Source organism: Aedes albopictus, chromosome 3 (genome assembly GCF_035046485.1).
Source record: "Aedes albopictus strain Foshan chromosome 3, AalbF5, whole genome shotgun sequence".
Taxonomy (NCBI): domain Eukaryota; kingdom Metazoa; phylum Arthropoda; class Insecta; order Diptera; family Culicidae; genus Aedes; species Aedes albopictus.
This window is the reverse complement of record NC_085138.1, coordinates 177,697,286-177,714,892: the sequence shown is the minus strand read 5'-3', so window position 1 is coordinate 177,714,892 and position 17,607 is coordinate 177,697,286. Positions and strand designations below refer to the sequence as shown.

The following is a 17,607-nucleotide window of genomic DNA, read 5'->3' as shown; positions in this document are numbered from 1 at the left end:
TTTTGTGTCCCACGCTAATGGCCATGTATTGTGTGTCGCTTTGTCAGAGTAATTTCCCCGGCGCAAATTCCGAGCTCAATGGCAAGGTTTCAGTTCCCTAAAACTTTGCGCCACACGTACGTACCTAGAGTCTGGTCTCCATCTCTAATTCCTGTATTCCGTATCCCCCGGTGCGGTGAGTGCACAAAGTGTTTGCCAGGCAGAGCTTCGCATCCGAGGTGGGCGCGGTTCTTCCTTAATCCCTTGGTACGAAATCGAAATGCCATGGGAGAAGAGACACAAGCAGTCGGCGACGAAAGTTGTGCATGGGAGAAACACAGTGTAATTGTTATGTAAATTTATTCGCATCGGCGACGACTTGTTCGGGTTAAATTGTATCAGAATCAGTGCCGGTGAAAGCGGGCGAATTCCGGAAGCTGTGTAAGCAAGCCAGCCGGCTCTTGCTGTAGAACGCATTATACATAATAGGAATGACTGCACAACGAGGAGGAATGTTCGATGAAAACCTTTGCATGTCGAAAGAAATGAATCAGAAATGTATCCTCGTGTACATGACGTGTTCAGAAACTTTGTGAAACAAGGGCAGCGAAATTGAACCCCTTTCTTGAAATATAACTGAATTGTTAGATTATTTTGACCTTGATTTTGACCATATTCAGAGCATTTTTCCCCAGTTTTCAACTGAACAAACGGTTTCATCGCTTTGTCCTTTTGCCTTTCTGGTACAACGAAAAATCGTTTAAAGATTCCTTCACAAATTTTTTTTGAACGTTTATTCAGTAATTTCTCCAGAGTTTCCTTTAATAAAACTTTCAGCGATGCTTCCAGAAACTATTCCAAAGTTTTTCAGAAAACGTTTCAATAGTCCCTTCAAAAATTTGAACTGGGCTTACTTTGGGAATGCTTCCAAAGATTTATCCAGAAATTCCCACAGCAACTTCCAATTTCCCCAGAAAATCCACTAGGGGTTCCTCCAGAAGATTCAAAAAGAGTTGTGTAAAATGCTGTGCCGCATAAAAACGTCCAGGGATTTCTTTAAAAACCCCTTTCAGAGATTTACCCTCTTTTTTCGGGACTCTTCTAGATTTTTTCCCGAAACATTCTCTCAAACGCACTTTTAAGGATTTATTCCAAAACTTAAAAAAAAAATATATGTGAGATTCATTCGGGAATTTTCTGCAGGAATTTCTATAGAAACTGCCCTAGCGTCCCTCACAAATTTTTCGAGGGATTCTTTCAGAAAATCTCCAATGGTTGTTATTATTAACTCGACTTATAACTTCTTCAGAAATATCACCAGATAATCCTACAAAGTTTTCCTTACAAATTTCTCCAAGAATTCCAAGTTTTTTTTTTCAAAGTAAACTTCCAAATATTGTTCGATAATTTCTTCATGAACTTTTGGTAAAATCCACCCTACGATGGAAATTTAAAGAAAATCACGAGCTCCTGGGAGAAAAAATCCCAGGGATTGTTGAAGAAATTCTTTTGGGGACTCCTTTGGAAACTCCTCGTAGATTTACTTTAAAAAATCATCTGAAAAAGCCAAAAAATCAGTCAGAAATTCTTTCACAACATCTTCTAGAGATTTCATTAGATTTAAAAATATCCTCCAAAAATTGCTCCAAGAAATCCTTAAGAAAGTCTTGTACGGATAGCTTCCAAAAATATTGCATAGATCCCTTTAGAAAAAACTTCAATTTGCATAGATTTCTCCTGAATTTTTTGTAATAACTTATTTATTTTTGTGTTTTACAAATATGTTATCCTCCAAAAAAATCATCTAGAAAACCTTCCATGAACTTTCTCAAAAATACTCTACGGGTATTTTTTAGAAAACTATTCACCGATACATTGGGACTCAGAAATTCAGAACCTACACAATTTTCTCAGAAGCTTTCTAAAAAACTTTCTCCAAGGATTTATTAGAAATTCCACATCAAATTATCAAAGAAATTTTCAAGTTTTCTTCACATTTATTTAAATACTCCTTCGGAATATTTTCTGTACTTTCTTAGAAATTCCTCTAGGATATTCTTCGAGAATTTATAAAAAAAAACCAGATTAATCCACCTAGTGGTAATAGTGCCTTTCTCGTCGAATATGTACTCAACATTTATTTCCGTCGCCATAAGCCGAAGTGTTCCTGAATCCTGCGAATACTCTAGAACGGAATAAATCTCATATTCTTCTTTTGTCGCAGTGCTCTTTGGCTCGTCAAAGGGGGGAGGGGGGGTGGTGGAGTTGATAAATAATAAATGTATTTGAGGAAAAAATTCTCAAACAATTAAGCAAAACCGCCTAACTCATCGGATTTGATAAGAAATTTTCTGGAAAACTCTAGTTTCAATTGAAAAATTTATTGGTTTATTTATTTGTGCACTTCTTCAAAATCTTGAATTCCGAACAAGTTGAAAAATATCAAACCTCTCAGTTGACTGCTTGACCACCTTCGCTAGCCCTGGATGCCGATCATTATCAAGACATTTCGGCAAATTTTTCCTTGCACACTTCAGCCTATATTTTATTATCATTAGTTATAAGATTCATGTAAAACTTGACAAAAAAGTGCAGGCAAGCGAAATTTCCCATAACAACCCCATTCACATTTCAACCGTGTTACAGAGTGCGAGGGCTCAACCAGTTGCATCAAAACAGTTCGTAGTAATTTTAGACGCAAAAGGGGATTGGTGCTGTAAAATTTAAATTTTCCATACAACGTTGATCCATCCTACTGTATAATGACGCCCCAGGAATCTAAAATGGTGTAATTTGACAAGATCGCTCTAACTTTTATCAAGATTTTGTTCTTTTACACATATTAATCGCTTGCATCGATTTTGTTCGCCTGCGTCATTTCAGCAATGCATCCAATCCTGATTCTGCAACACTGCCGGTAATCTTAAGTGTGATCAGAGACTATTTTCTTGCTGCCCGTTTATCTGGTTAACGAACATTTTTAATGATTTGATGCTTCGCAAGCATGGGTTTGGTTTAGTTTTTTAATTGGTCACTTCCGACGGGACACCTGGAACCGGTTCCCGAACACAAACGGTTTAGATACGGTATGAAACTATTTTCCTGCTTACCATTCATCTGGTTATCGAAAAAGCCGCTCTTTGATGTGTCCCATACCTGGGTTTGGTTCACCTTTTTAATTGGCCACTTCCAGCAGGACATTCGGAACTGGTTCCGGAATACAATGAGTTCAGATATGGTCTGAAACTATTTTTTTGCTTACAGTTCATCTGGTTATCGCAAAAGCCGCTCTTTGATGTGTCGCATGCATGGGTTTGATTCACTTTTTTAATTGACCTCTTCCAGCGGGACAGCTGGAACCTGTACCGGAACACAACCGGTTCAGATATAGCCTGAAACTTTTTTACTGCTTACCGTTCATCTTCAACCCGCTCTTTGATGTGTCGCATGCCTGGGTTTGGTTCACTTTTTCAATGGGCCACTTCCAACAGGACATCCGGAACCGGTTCCGGAACACTACCGGTTCAAACATGGTCTGAAACTATTTTTCTGCTAACCATTCAACTGGTTATCGAAAAAGCCGCTATTTGACGTGTCGCATGCATGGGTTATGTTCACTTTCTTATTTGGCCACTTCCGGTGGGACACCCGGAACCGGTTCCGGAACACTACCGGTTCAGATATAGTCAGAGAATATGTTCCTACTTCCCGTTCATCAGATAATTGAAAATGCCGTGGTTTGATGGGTCGCATGCATGGGTTTGTTGCATTTTCATATCTGGCCCCTTCCTGGGGCAGCGGTCCGGAACACCTAAATGGCCATAACTCCGGAACGACTGGCCCGATCTGAACCATTTTCAATAGAAAACAATGGGACAATGTACCTCGTCGAATGAACCATCGGTCGTTGAAATCGGTTCATATTTACAATCTAAAAATGTGGTGACTTTTTTGTACACATACACACACATACATAAACACACACAAATACATACACACAGACATCATCTCAACTCGTCGAGCTGAGTCGATTGGTATATAACACTTGACCACTCCGGGGCGGGGGCTCTATCAAATTTTCGTTTTTGGAGTGAACATATAGCCTTTCACGAGAAAGGCAAAAAGGTTTATATAAATATTAACCCCAAAAGTTTTGGGAAAGTGTACTGGAGGAAGTGTACTGAAATTTGGAGAGTTCTTATTGCCCCTCAAATCATGGCACTCCCCTATAATACCCGTTAGCACACGCCTATGCCCCCTCCTCTCTATCCAGGGTGGAATTCAAATAAAGTACGAATCTGCATCCTGGCATGTGTGGGGCAGATATCGATACCGATTCGCAGGACGCAAAACAATAGGAATCATCGTATGAAACTGACATGCCATAATTTCGGATTTGGGAACCGAATGAATTTTCCCAGGAACCACATGTACCCACTACTGTGTACAAGAGATATAAATAAAATTTTATCCGGATCTTTACACTTCATTCGCTACGAGTCCCTAGAGTGTCGTTGTTTCGCTGCGATTTCTACATGATTGTTGTGCGGTGGCGCTATTTTCGCATATGCAGGGGAAACAGGCTGGCCAAATCTCATTACATTTGTCGGGAAGGACACGGCCGATTGGACGGCCTTCTATCGTATCGTTTGTGTTCCACCAAATTTCTATTCTCGTGGCTAGTGTTTATCATTCGGCAATGACCGTGAGCGTTGCTGCACGGCGGCATTTGTGTTTTGGGGACCGAAGATTTATTCATGGGACAGCATGTTATCGAAACGGTATGAGTTATGAGATGATATCTAAAGGCGACATAAATGTCATTCCATTTTTCGTAGGCGCGAAATGTTGTGGTTCAATACCATGGTTTTCCTTTCGTGTTTTCAAGCGATTCAGAACTTTTCATAAATTATGATGAACTAAGGATAAAATTTCAACGAGACAAATTAGCTCTTTGTTTATTGCGGAGTTCCAATTTTATCAAATTTAAAAACATTTAAATTTTGGTTCATGGTCACTTTTCAACACGATGTTCCATATGCGAAAGTTTTTACCGAATTTTGATTACCAAAGCTCCAAAATCAAAATAGGAGAAATGAAAAGCGAAAAAACTTTCCCATTGATGCTCTCCGGAATGGTTTCTTGTTTTAACTTTTGAATTTTCATTACACCCCACTTCCTGAATGCATAGCACATTCATCCAACAGCCCAAAGAAATCCCATTGGGGTTTCCACACAGACAGCACCAGTATTTATTTTATTTCTATTGCCATCATTGGTTTTGGCCCGGAAGAATGTTTCCAGGCTAAAAAGGAGAAAACCTCACAAAAGTTTCATCGTTGAAAGAATGTTCTTCGAAGGATGTTCCTGTTGTGCAGTGTGGGATTATTCCAAAAAGGGCTAGAGATAACCTCTCGAGCAAAACTCCTCTAGCATCCTTCGGTAAGAAGAAACCGTGGCGAAGAGTTTTTCACTTTCTGTGCTTACACAACTTTGCACCAACACTGTCTTCCTCGTTGGGAGAGTAAAAGTTTATCATCCCACTTGAGAGACCTACCGGAAGCGAAACCTTGGTCAACCGAAACCGAAGAGGCTCCTTTACTATGCTTGAAACATCACCAAAGAGGAGGGTACTTTGCATTTATACACGCACACACAAAAGTTTTCTGACGTTGAATAGTTGCAAACATGGTTGCAGTCTGATTATCTTAATTACTCTCTTGCCATAGCTTAACAACAATTTATAATTGTTTCTTTTCCTCTGCGCTTTCTTACAGGGGTGGACCTGGCCTAAGATGGGGAGCGTGCTACTCACGGCTGTGTTCATAGCGTTACATTTTGCTACCGGCCTGGCCAACCCAGATTCTAAGCGTTTGTATGACGATCTGCTGAGCAACTACAACCGATTGATACGGCCTGTGGGCAACAACTCCGATCGACTAACAGTTAAAATGGGTCTACGGCTCTCACAGCTCATCGACGTGGTAAGTAATGTAGTGTGTAAGCAAAACAGAAACAGAAGATTAACTTACAACTTCCGGAGTAGTAAAGTAAAATCGTTAAGGAATCATCACTTTTCATCTTATTCTAGCCATAAGGTCCCACCTTGGGCAGATCCTTCTTCTACACATAGAATTCTGTAAACTTTTCAAAAGTTTTTGACTGAGAATAATCAATTCCTATTTATATTATTTCACGCACGCTGCCATTTAACCTCTAGTGACGCGCATTACACTGCACATAAATCCTTCCTGATGAGGATCCCGATAGGTATCTTACCGGTTCGGTGATGACATAGACCGCATCGTGTGACACGGTGCAGTACGCATTTACTTACTTACTTACTTTCAGTCCTGGGCACCCACAGAGGTGCAGAGGGCCGAATTGAAAGATCTCCATGGCCAGGTCAAATTTCTGTCGACTTGCTTGATTTCGTTGTTGAGGATGCGCCGCCATGAGCCTCTGAGTCTGCCTCTGCTGTGTTGTCCTGCTAGGTTCCAATCGAACGCTTGTTTGCAGACTTCGTTCCCGTCCCTGCGTAGAGTGTGGCCGGTCCACCTTCACTTTCGCTCCAGAATTTCTGTCGCTATCGGCTTTTGATGACATCGATGATGGAGGCCAATTGTGAAGCCACCATGCACGAATTATATACCGCAGGTATCTGTTGATGAAGACCTGCAGCCGTTGAGTATTCTTCACACACCAAGTTTCACTGGCGTATAGCAGCACAGATTTCTCGTTCGAGTAGTACGCACTTACCACCTCTAGTAATATTTACCTAACGTATATTTTATTTTACCACGGTAACTGCCGGTACGTAGCGCCGTGCTATATTTGCCAGAAGCTTGCGCTTACTGGCATACATCGCAGAGTAATCAACGTGGCTACCGAGGGTCAGCTTATTGTCGATCATCACCCCCAAGTGTTTGACGGAACGTTTCAAAGTAATGGAGCAATCGCCTACACTGATCACCGCTTGCTGCTCCGACTTCCGGTTGTTCACAACCACCACCTCAGTTTTGAGGTGAGCCAATTCCAGTTTCCTGGATCTCATCCATTCCTCCACAACTGCGTTCGAGTGAGCAGCAGCCAATTCCACTTCTTTGTTTGATCCACCGTAGACTCTTAGCGTAATGTCGTCAGCGAAGCCGACGACTGTTACTCCCACCGGGAACTTTAACCGTAACACCTAGTCGTACATGACATTCTAAAACACCGGACCCAGGATGGAACCTTTGCGGGACTCCTGAGGAAAGCACTTCCAAAACAGCTCAGTGTCGTAAACTAGTACTCGATTCTGGAAGTAACTTCCGAGATACAGGAGCGCATCGGCAATAGCTGGCGCTATTGAACGCGTTCCTTAGATTCAGAGTCACTACTACACAGTAGCGAATCCTCCTTCTTTACGCTGAAACGCTATCTCGGCTGTCTTTGTAGCCGAAAGGATAGCGTTTACGGTCGACCTCCTCTTCCTTAAGCCGAACTGGTTGCTCGAGAGATCATTCACACCCCCGGTGTGCCTCAACATTCTGTTGAGGATGATCTTTACGAGTACTTTCCCCGCCCTGTTGATCAAGCATATTGGTCTATATGCCGACGGGTGTCCGGGTGATTTCCCCGCCTTGGGCAATAGAATCAGGCTCTGCCGCTTCCAAACCTCTGGAAAGTTCCCTCGTCCAGGCATTTACTTTTAAGGCCAAGTTCGGAACTCGGCCTTATCTACGCTAAAGGATTTTTCTATCAACGCAAGTTCGAAAGGAGGCCAATGATTAGGATCATGACGCGGAAAAGCCCCTCGTGGATCCCCTCCAACTGCTCTGTAGAAGCCAATACACCTCTTGTCTTGGTCATCACGATCCTGTAGGCATCACCCCACGGATTCGCATTGGCACTCTGACAAAGACCCTCAAAGCAGGCCTTTTTGCTTGCCTTGCCTTTTGCATGGCTTGCTAGTCTTCAGCGCGACTTTCCACATCTACCGCTGTTCGTTTCGCTCTAGGATAGGATGCGTCATGTAGTCAGCCGATTTGAGACCATTTTGCTGTCAAACGGAGACCAGTCGCTGATTGGTCAAAATTGATATCCGTTTGCTGCGATCATATCGCTTTGTTGTTGGTTTGGTCGTGTTGCTAGTTTGTAGGTTTGGCATGTGATACAAATATTCGAAATCATTTTTCTATTCAAATTTTGTCGACTTAAAAATGTCAGCATTCAGATGTAAATCAACCTAAAGGTGCTCTGATGTCTGAACATTGATAAATACCATTGATTTGGTGACAAATCAATTGAGTTTTTGATATATTTCACTATAAATGAAATAATCTTTCGTTTGAAATCAATTTTACTTGCAAACTATGCTACAGTTGACTCTCTACATCTCGATATTGAAGGGACCATCGAGATAGGGAGAGATCGAATCTAAGAACCAATTTGTAATGCACACTAGATTGAAAAATTGTCCGTAACTATGAAAAACCGTCAACAAACAGATGTCACTTCACCTACCCAGAATGTTTTGCACCTAAGAAACGAGATCTAGCAACCTGTAAAAACGGGCATATCGACATATGGAGAGAAAATCTCGAACAAAAACGAACGAGATCGCATCGAGATAGAGAGATATCAAGATAAGGAGATATCGACATGTAGAAAGGTAAAATGTATGCAGATTGAAGGGACCGACCAAACCATCGAGATAGGGAGAGATATCGAGATGTAGAACATCGACATGTGGAGAGTCGACTGTATTCCTTTACCCGCTGACTGCTGTTGTTGTAAATTACAACTTGTAATCGATACTGTAGCGAACCGCCATGGGATCGCTATGAGTGTAGCCATCGTCTACTCTTAAGTTCGAACTTGTTAGGCCAGGGCTACAAAAAGTAACGCCAATAATCGACTCCGCTAAGTTCCGACTAAAGGTACCAACATTAGCCAGATTGACATCTTGCATAGTCAGTGCCTTCAACAGGATCTGGCCACGCTGGTTCGTAAAACGGCTTCCCCATTCCATGGCCTTCAATACCTTTATTAGCACTGACTGGCCTTCGCCCTGTCAGTATGGTCCTTCAACTGTCTAGCATCTACAAAAACTACTCAATCGACCACCGCGGAGGGGCATAACAGCTACAGAAGAACATCCCCTTTACTTTGGCGACCACGAAGCCCTCGTATGTAGTAGACACCAACTTCTGGACGGGGTATTTACCCGTCGTCCATATCGCGCGATTTATCCGAACCCATGGGCTGTTTATCCGAACCCATACACGACCCAATTACGACCCAGTGGCGGGTACTCGGTATGAATCCGCTATGATGGCGATATCCGTCCTCCACTCAGAAACCGCCTGACAAAGCAGTTGCTGAGCCTCGTCACAGTGGTTCTGGTTCAGCAGCGTTACCTGCAGTGTGATTTGTCTGCTACGGCTCTCCTGAAGGCCGGGCACTTTGGACCTCCCGTTTGGTGCTTGTTGTTCGGGAATTTCCTGGAACAAATCAAATACGCGGGCTTACTCGTATAGAGCGATTCCAAGCAACAGCATCAAAATTAAGGAAATTTTTTAATTCATGATTTTCTATTGAACTGAAACTTTGCACAGTTTTTCAGTTCCATTTAAATCGCCATTTTTCGATATCAAATTTTTATTTTGAATCACGACTAACTTTTTAAAAGGGTGTATGTGAAAATGGTTCAAAAATATTCAAAAATCTGCACAGCCAAAATGGTTCGTTCGATTGCTATGAATTTTTCAGCAAAGTTAGATAACTAAATGGTGATTCCTAAGAAAATATACACTGTGAAAAAACATCTTTTTTAATATTAAAAATATCATTTTTGTCACAAAAACTCAAATATCTCAAAACCCTATCTTTTTACCATCGTAATTTTTTTGGGAAAGACGGTCCATTGTATTAACAATCTACCATAAAAATTTGGTGATGGTAAACTAATAAACAAAAAAGTTATAACATTTCAAACATTTCACTATTTTCACATTTGGTAAATATTTTTTTCTGTGTAAATTATTTCTGTCAGAAATCGCAGTTTGATGCTGATTTTATTGTTCAGCAAAGTTAGATAACTAAATGGTGATTTCTAAGAAAATATACACTGTGAAAAAAAATATTTTTTTAACATTAAAAAATATCATTTTTGTCACAAAAACTCAAATATCTCAAAACCCTATCTTTTTACCAACGTAATTTTTTAAGGAAACCGGTCCATTGTATTACTGCAGTAATTCTGAAAAGTGACGTAAGCGCCATTCAAAATTTCGATATTTTTTGGTATATTATTTATAATATCTGGGGTGAGAATAACACTGTGGTATTCCTGCTGTATTAGAATGCAAGATCTAATCGTAATCTATCATCTTTGGAAAGAAACTTAAAGGATGAGCAAGAGTTTTATGCATAATAACCAAAAAATGGGCCAAAACTATCAATGTCGCTTACGTCACTTTGCAGAATTACGGCAGATTAGCAATCTACCATAAAAATTTGGTGATAATAAACTCATAAACAAAAAAGTTTTGACAATTCAAACATTTCACAATTTTCACATTTAGTAATAATTTTTTTTTAGTGTAAATTATTTCGGCCGGAAATCGCAGTTTGATGCTGATTTTATTGTTAATGGCCTTGCGTGAGTAAAACAAGCTGTTTTTATTATGTATTATGTATATTATATGTACAGTAATGTTCCGATTTTATCACGCCCTCCGCGCATTAGTCGTTTATTCATTAATTTGCTGTTACATTTGAGGACAAGTGTTTTCCCTCTTCTTCAAGATGAATGTTGAAAGCGTGTTTTGCAACGTTAAAAATATTGAAATGGGTATAGATGTTGAAGTATATTTCAAAGCATTTTTGAAAAGGGGCGTGATTATATTGTTTAAACAAATGTCGCTGATGGTATGGTGGCATGACTCTCTGCACTTAGCACTTCTGGCAATTTCTCAGTTGTTGTCGTTTTCGAACTTCCTGCGCCCTGCTTTACCGATGATATACAGATGGCTCGTCTGTCAAAGTCTAGACGGCAGGACGTGCAAATGCGTAAATTTGTATTCAATTTGGGCATAACCAGTTTATCTATGGTGCTTTCGGTGAGATTTCGTAACTCTTTTGAACATTTTTTTTTTCATCAAACGGTCTACAAGAGAGCGTTGAGTTGAAGACCTTTGAGAAAGCGATTGTTCATGTTGTTCGTTAGATTATAATAAACAAAATCACTTATTAGTTTTAACTGACTAGTTTGGTGTTGTTTACTTGGCTGAAGAAAAAATTTACTCTAAAATTTTTAATATCCATAGCGGTAGTATTTTTTTTTGCTTTTTCGTGAGCATTGTCATGGTATGTATACAGACAAACAAACGTAACACTGACGAAATTTTCATTGACCACGCCTTTAACGATCATTTTGAATCTTGGTTGTGGCTTTCATAACCAGAAGAGTGCCCATCGTTTTTCTTTGCGTTTGACGTTTCACACTAGCGCCTTCTGATGACGATATTGCACAACGCAGTGTTTCGTGAAACATTTCCACCAGGTGGTGGTAGTGGGAACTGGGCGATGGATTTTCACGAATATTATTCTAGGCGTTTCGTCTGTTTGTCTGTGGTATGTACCTCTCATGCATTTGTTGTTGTTGAAGTTACTCGCATTCTTCCGATCATAAAGTCTGTTCTCTAAGAGGTAATTTTTTTGCAGATCAACTAGACGTATACGCGAATATATAAAACTTTTATTATGCAGCTTTCGTCTTAAAAATAAGTTTAATTCCATTTTTCTTATGATCAACAGCTTTTCAACGCTATCAAGGTAACTTTTCACCAGTCACGTACAATAAAAAGTATGACACTCTCAATATTTTTGATCACAACACTGGATCGCGTCTAAGTTTCAAATAGATACTATAGTAATTATGAATAATCAAACAAAAATATCATGAAAACAACTTGTTTAATTCAGGCGGTAGCCTTTACAATAAAATCAGCATCAACATATAATTCTCGAAATAATTTACACAGAAAAAAAAATTTTTTTTGTTACTAAATGTAAAAACTGTGAAATGTTTGAAATGTTATAACTTTTTTGTTTATCAGTTTACCATCACAAAAATTTTATGGTAGATAGCTGATATAATGGGCCATTTTCCCTAAAAAAATGACGTTGGTAAAAAGATAGGGTTTTGAGATATTTGAGTTTTTGTGACAAAGATCATATTTTTTTAAAGTAAAAAAAGAAATTTTTCACAGTGTATATTTTGTTAGGAATCATCATTTAGTTATCTAACTTTGCTGAAAAATTCATAACAATCGAACAATCCGTTTTTGCTGTGCAGCTTTTAGGATATTTTTGAACTATTTTCGCATACACCCTTTTGAAAAGTTAGTCGTGATTCAAAATAAAAATTTGATATCGAAAAATGGCGATTTAGATGAAATTGAAAAACTGTGCAAAGTTTCACATATTTTTGAAATGGTCGCTCAGGATCGACTGACATGACTCCGTGGAACGCCTCTATAGCCTTGTGCTTTGTGACCTACGCCGCCACATCGCTTGCACAGCTTGCTCCTGTCAGGGCCTTTACTGTCCCATGCGTACATACAGCCCTGATTACAGACACCTGAAGCAAACCTCCAGCTGACATACTGACCAGGCCACCTTGAGCTTTCCTGTGCCCCTGCCGGGCCCTTCCATAGCCGGAAGGCTGCGGTGGTCACCTGCACCTCGCACTGTTGCCGCAGTGCCGTGACGAGATCTTTCACGTTAGTGATCTTGTCTAGATTTATTACCTTCAGAGTCACCTCCGCTGTAAGAGCCCTCATCTCAACGTCCTCGCTTAGGACCTCTTCCGCCAGACTTTTTTAGGGGGTGTTCTGGCGCTCCTTGTCGCGCTTGAACTCGAGTATCATTTCGCCTGTAGAAATACGTCTAATACTACGCACGCCATTTCCCAGATCCATAAGCTTGGCGTCGATCCTGATCACCTTCAAGCTTTTCTAGTACTTAGACTCTTCAGTCTTGATGACAAGCGCGTCACCCTTATCGCGCTGCCCACCTATTTTCCTTGGCTTGATGTCCCTGCGCTTAATTTGTGGAGGCTGAGGGCCTACACGTTGTCGAAACCCCTTGCTTCCTTCGACCCAGGGCGGAAGGCCCATCCTCCCCAGTTTTACAGGTCGCCATGCAAGGCTATGACTTACTGGCACTACTGCCTGCAACAACCTCCTTGCCTTGCGACCGCCACCTAGTAGCTCCCATGAAGTAAACACTTGTTTCCAAACAACCCTTAATGTTTGTTGAATGTCAGTCATTTACAATTTTCGTATTGTCTGTACTAAAAGTCAAGCCTACTATGATTAACCTTACTTAACTACAACATCCCACCTTGATGGCTGCCTTGCACGCTTCTTCGATTATTTGTGACCCGCGGTGGTCAATGGGTGGGTAACGTGACTTTAATCAGGGAACCTATAAGAATTATACCATACCATAACTTCTCTTGTCTTGTTCGCGGATAACCGTCCTAAAACGGACACCTGGTATAATTCAAGTTCCTTTTTGGCTAAATAAACACGATAATTGTTTTTTCTACACCCTTAAAGCTTAATCGGATAACGGCGAAACCGTCCAGCTCATGAAAAGATTGCACCTGAATAACTGACTACAATTTACAACTATGTTTTATGTGTTGCCGCCACTGACGACGCTGTTACGTGATGAGACGGTTTCGCCGTATAGCAGTAAAGATTTTCCGAAAGCAGCAGAAAACCGCCATTAAAAGGATGCTTTTCCAGCTCGTCTGTTTGTTTTCCCCCAATTGGGTCGAAATAGTGAAATTTTAGTACCTGCACACGTCCTACCGGGCTGCGGCTGTTGAGCGGCTGACACTACACTACTGCCGGGAAGAATGCGCCCGACGACGACGACGGTGGTGGTGGTAGTTTTTAGCTCTTTGCGGAAAATGAGCGGCCGGCGGCGCCTGGACTGCTGTGGGAAATAAATTGGCATCATAAATTATTCTACCGTCATGCTGCTGTTGCTTCTCCTCACCAAATGTGGTGCCGTTGTGTGGTTTAGGGTTTTTTCGTCTTCGTGCCAGATAATACTGCTCCGAAGAAGAGGAATGACATCGAAAATTGACTCAGTTTAATCTTCGTTTCTGCCGGCATTCATGCGGAAGGGTTGACCACTTTGTGAGCCGTGGGCCTCCGGCCTGGGATGGGCCACTGTTGAAGTGTGACAAAATGAACAGCCGATAATGGAGAGAATTTTAGAAAGGGTTTGACCGACAAACACAAGTGTTTTTTTTTGCTGGAAAATAAAGCTGAAAGCATATATACTAACCTTGGAAGATTTAGGAAGAAAGTAGCCAAACACATGAAAAGGCTTTCAGCTTGGGTTTTTGATAGACATGAAAGTGATGCTATTCAATTGTAAATGTCACCATGAAAGTAATGGTTTATACGTAGAACCATCTTTACAGATATGTCATGCAATATTATGTCCCTTACACTTACAGGATACGTTATTTGCTTTCAAATTGCACTTCCTGTGGGGCTCCCATTTTTTCCCTTTAAGGCAAATTCCTTACACACCTGAGCCTTTCTATGTAAATTTTCAGTAGACCAGGTTTTTGCTTCCTTACCTTTTACCTGAGACTATCCTTTGTCTCCCTTTAAAATTCATAGACTACAAGTAGTCGCATATCTATCCCATATGAAAAGGAAACTCAGTTTGAACTTTTTTATTTGAATAAACTCGAAAAACATCAGAAATTGTTCGAGAATTTGAAAAATGTCAATTTTGTGCACTTTTTTAAACTTTTTAATATGTCATGTCATTAAGCTTTTTTTTGGATATCATACTTAATTATAAAAAAAAAACAATTCGAATACAATACATTGCTTTTTGTATGTTTTTTTTTCTTAACTTGTTTTATTTTTGTTATTTTTTAACGTTTTTTTCTCCGATACAATACATAATATTACAAGCTTAATATCTATTTCGAGATACAAAAATCTTTAAAGACTTTTAAAATTTTAGAAATCAATAGATAACTGAATATTTTCAGTTAATTCTATCGTTTGCTATCTTTGAACAAACCGTTACCGCGTCAACAATTGCAGTGCAGTGCAGTGCAGAAATCAAGTGAAACCAACCAAAAAAATAAGCTACGGTTCACTTCATAAGAAATCCGATGTACAGATACAAACAAGACACCGACAGTCCTATGTCCATTCGAACAAAAAGCGACTAGTCAGAATTTTCCTTTTGAAGAAGACTTGAAACAGAGTCGAAACGTCGGGACAAATCTAAAACAGTCGTTTTGATTCCCCAAGACTGCAGCGCCGATAAAGTAGCTATATCACACATATCAGTCGAACTCTCTTAAGTACCTATAGTAAAATAGTAGTTTCTAAAATACATTCAACTAACATTTGATTAAGCCCAGCATTCCATTCCTCGAAAGACAGAATCGTGGTGTGAGCAATTGTACAGGATTATCTCGGATATACATCCATTCAAATACTTATCGATAGACTGAATCACACCGAACTATTCATACAGCTGTCCACTGCAGCTGTTCAAGCCAAACGAACAGGAAATCATAAGAAAGATAACTATTCAGAAATGCAGGATTCAGTATTCCTTTCACTCAAGCAGAACCCTTTTCATTTCCCGATTGACAACGTCCCACAGTGGGAGCGGCAAATTACCACCACCCCCCGTTTTTCCCCTTTTCGCACGCTATCATCCTCGCCGGAACTGGATAGATCCAACATGTTCCTTATTTCAGGACTGCTCATTTGACTGTTACATCCTTCCCCGGCTCTTCCAGCTTTTCCGACATTTCTCTCCGTTTTCTTTGTTTGATTTAGCCACAGCTTCTTTGACTTTGACTCGGCCGGCTCTATCGGGTGGGAAGAAAAATCGGTCGTGATATTGATTCATTGACTATTCACGCTGCGAAGCACACTATAATGGTATTTTATACAGACCGTTCCAGGGCAGAAATCAACGGCAATTTGTATGCAAATGACTTTGTCGAGTGCTTGTGACCCAGCTCAGGATAACTAAATACTGTCATCCACAGTTACGCCTCCCAAATGATATTGATTTTCCGATTGGTTCCCCAAGTGCTAACATTTGTTCATTTTTCTTTTCTTTTTTCATTACAGAACCTTAAAAACCAAATCATGACTACTAACGTGTGGGTAGAACAGGTGAGTGAACCGGTAGCAGTGGCACATGTTGCCCAATGTTCGTGTGATACCAAGAAGCAAAACCCCTGTCTGTGAGAGCATTTTGATTACAAGGGCCTTCCAGGAAGTTGTTGTTTGGAGTTGCACTTGAAAGCAAACATCCATTTTCGATAAAAGCTATGCCAGATGTATTCCAGTCATAAGCAGTTTACAGTCTCGAGAGCACATATTTTCTACTTGTTTGGAACAATACCTTCCTAGCGGTATGGTAGATATTAGACTGCATACTTTAGTATTTAAAGTCTCGATAATAAAGATAAAGCAAATGTTCAAGTAACCAAGCCATTTGTAAAACAGAAACTTACAGTGTATCAAACAATTGTCCGTACAGCAATTTTCTGGTCAAAATGTTTTTTCATTCAAATGACTCAAAATTTTACCAATAGAGCTTTGATACACTGGTGCATAATTGATCAGAAAAACGCCAATTTTCATGCAAAATGACCAACTTTGAGATGCTGTAACTATGGTTTGCTTCGATGGGTTGAGCTCAATTTTTGACATGGAACGGAAGATATGCTGAATTTTGCGTAAACGAAGTACGAAATGTTTTTGTTCACGGGTCTGAGCGTGGCAAGGCGTTCAAAATGGGCAAAAGTGAGCGAACAGGGGTACCCCTTTGATTTACACGCGCGCCGCTGTCCGCTCACTTTTGCACATTTTGAACGCCTTGCCACGCCCAGACCTCCAGACATCCTTGGCATGTGTATCGTTCTCAAAGTCCTGAACCGGATACAGGAGAAGATTGACGCAACCCTCCGACGGCAGTAAGCAGGATTCCATGCCGGACGATCCTGTGTGGACCATATTGTCACGCTCCGTATCATTCTGGAGCAAATCAATGAATTCCAAGAGTCTCTCTACCTGGTGTTCATTGATTACGAAAAAGCTTTCGACCATCTCGATCACGGAAACATGTGAGAAACCCTCAGGCGCAAGGGTCTTCATGAGAAAATCATCGGCCTCATTAAAGCACAGTACTGGGCATTTTCGTGCAGAGTACTGCACAACGGTGTTTTGTCCGATCCCATCCGGGTCGATGCTGGAGTGAGGCAAGGATGTATACTATCACTGCTACTGTTCCTCGTCGTAATCGACTAGATCTTGGTAGGTGCGATTGACCGTGCACCAAATCGTGGACTGCTGTGGCAGCCCATTATCGGCGCTCTGATATGCAGAGCAAGCTCGATGATCTTCCCAATCGCTCCTCAGCGGCAGGTCTTAACATCAACGTCAACAAGACCAAATCTTTGGATGTAAACATAGTCAACCCTTCCAGCTTTACGGTAGCTGGACAATCAGTGGAGACTGTTGAAAGCTTCCAATATCTTGGTAGCTGATGGCGGCACCAAGATCG

The 17,607-nt window shown here is 40.7% G+C and overlaps 1 protein-coding gene across 2 annotated transcripts in view; it reads left to right on the top strand.

The window, feature by feature from the left end:
• The window catches only part of LOC109403328 (acetylcholine receptor subunit alpha-like 1), a 227,061-nt gene that overhangs the window by 167,062 nt on the left and 42,392 nt on the right, over positions 1 to 17,607 (top strand). For both annotated transcript variants that reach the window (XM_019676136.3, XM_029862719.2), the window contains exons 3-4: positions 5,757 to 5,963; positions 16,167 to 16,211. In XM_019676136.3, the coding sequence (XP_019531681.1) occupies positions 5,775 to 5,963; positions 16,167 to 16,211 (234 nt within the window). In that variant the 5' untranslated portion in view covers positions 5,757 to 5,774. The remainder of the gene's footprint in view (positions 1 to 5,756; positions 5,964 to 16,166; positions 16,212 to 17,607) is intronic.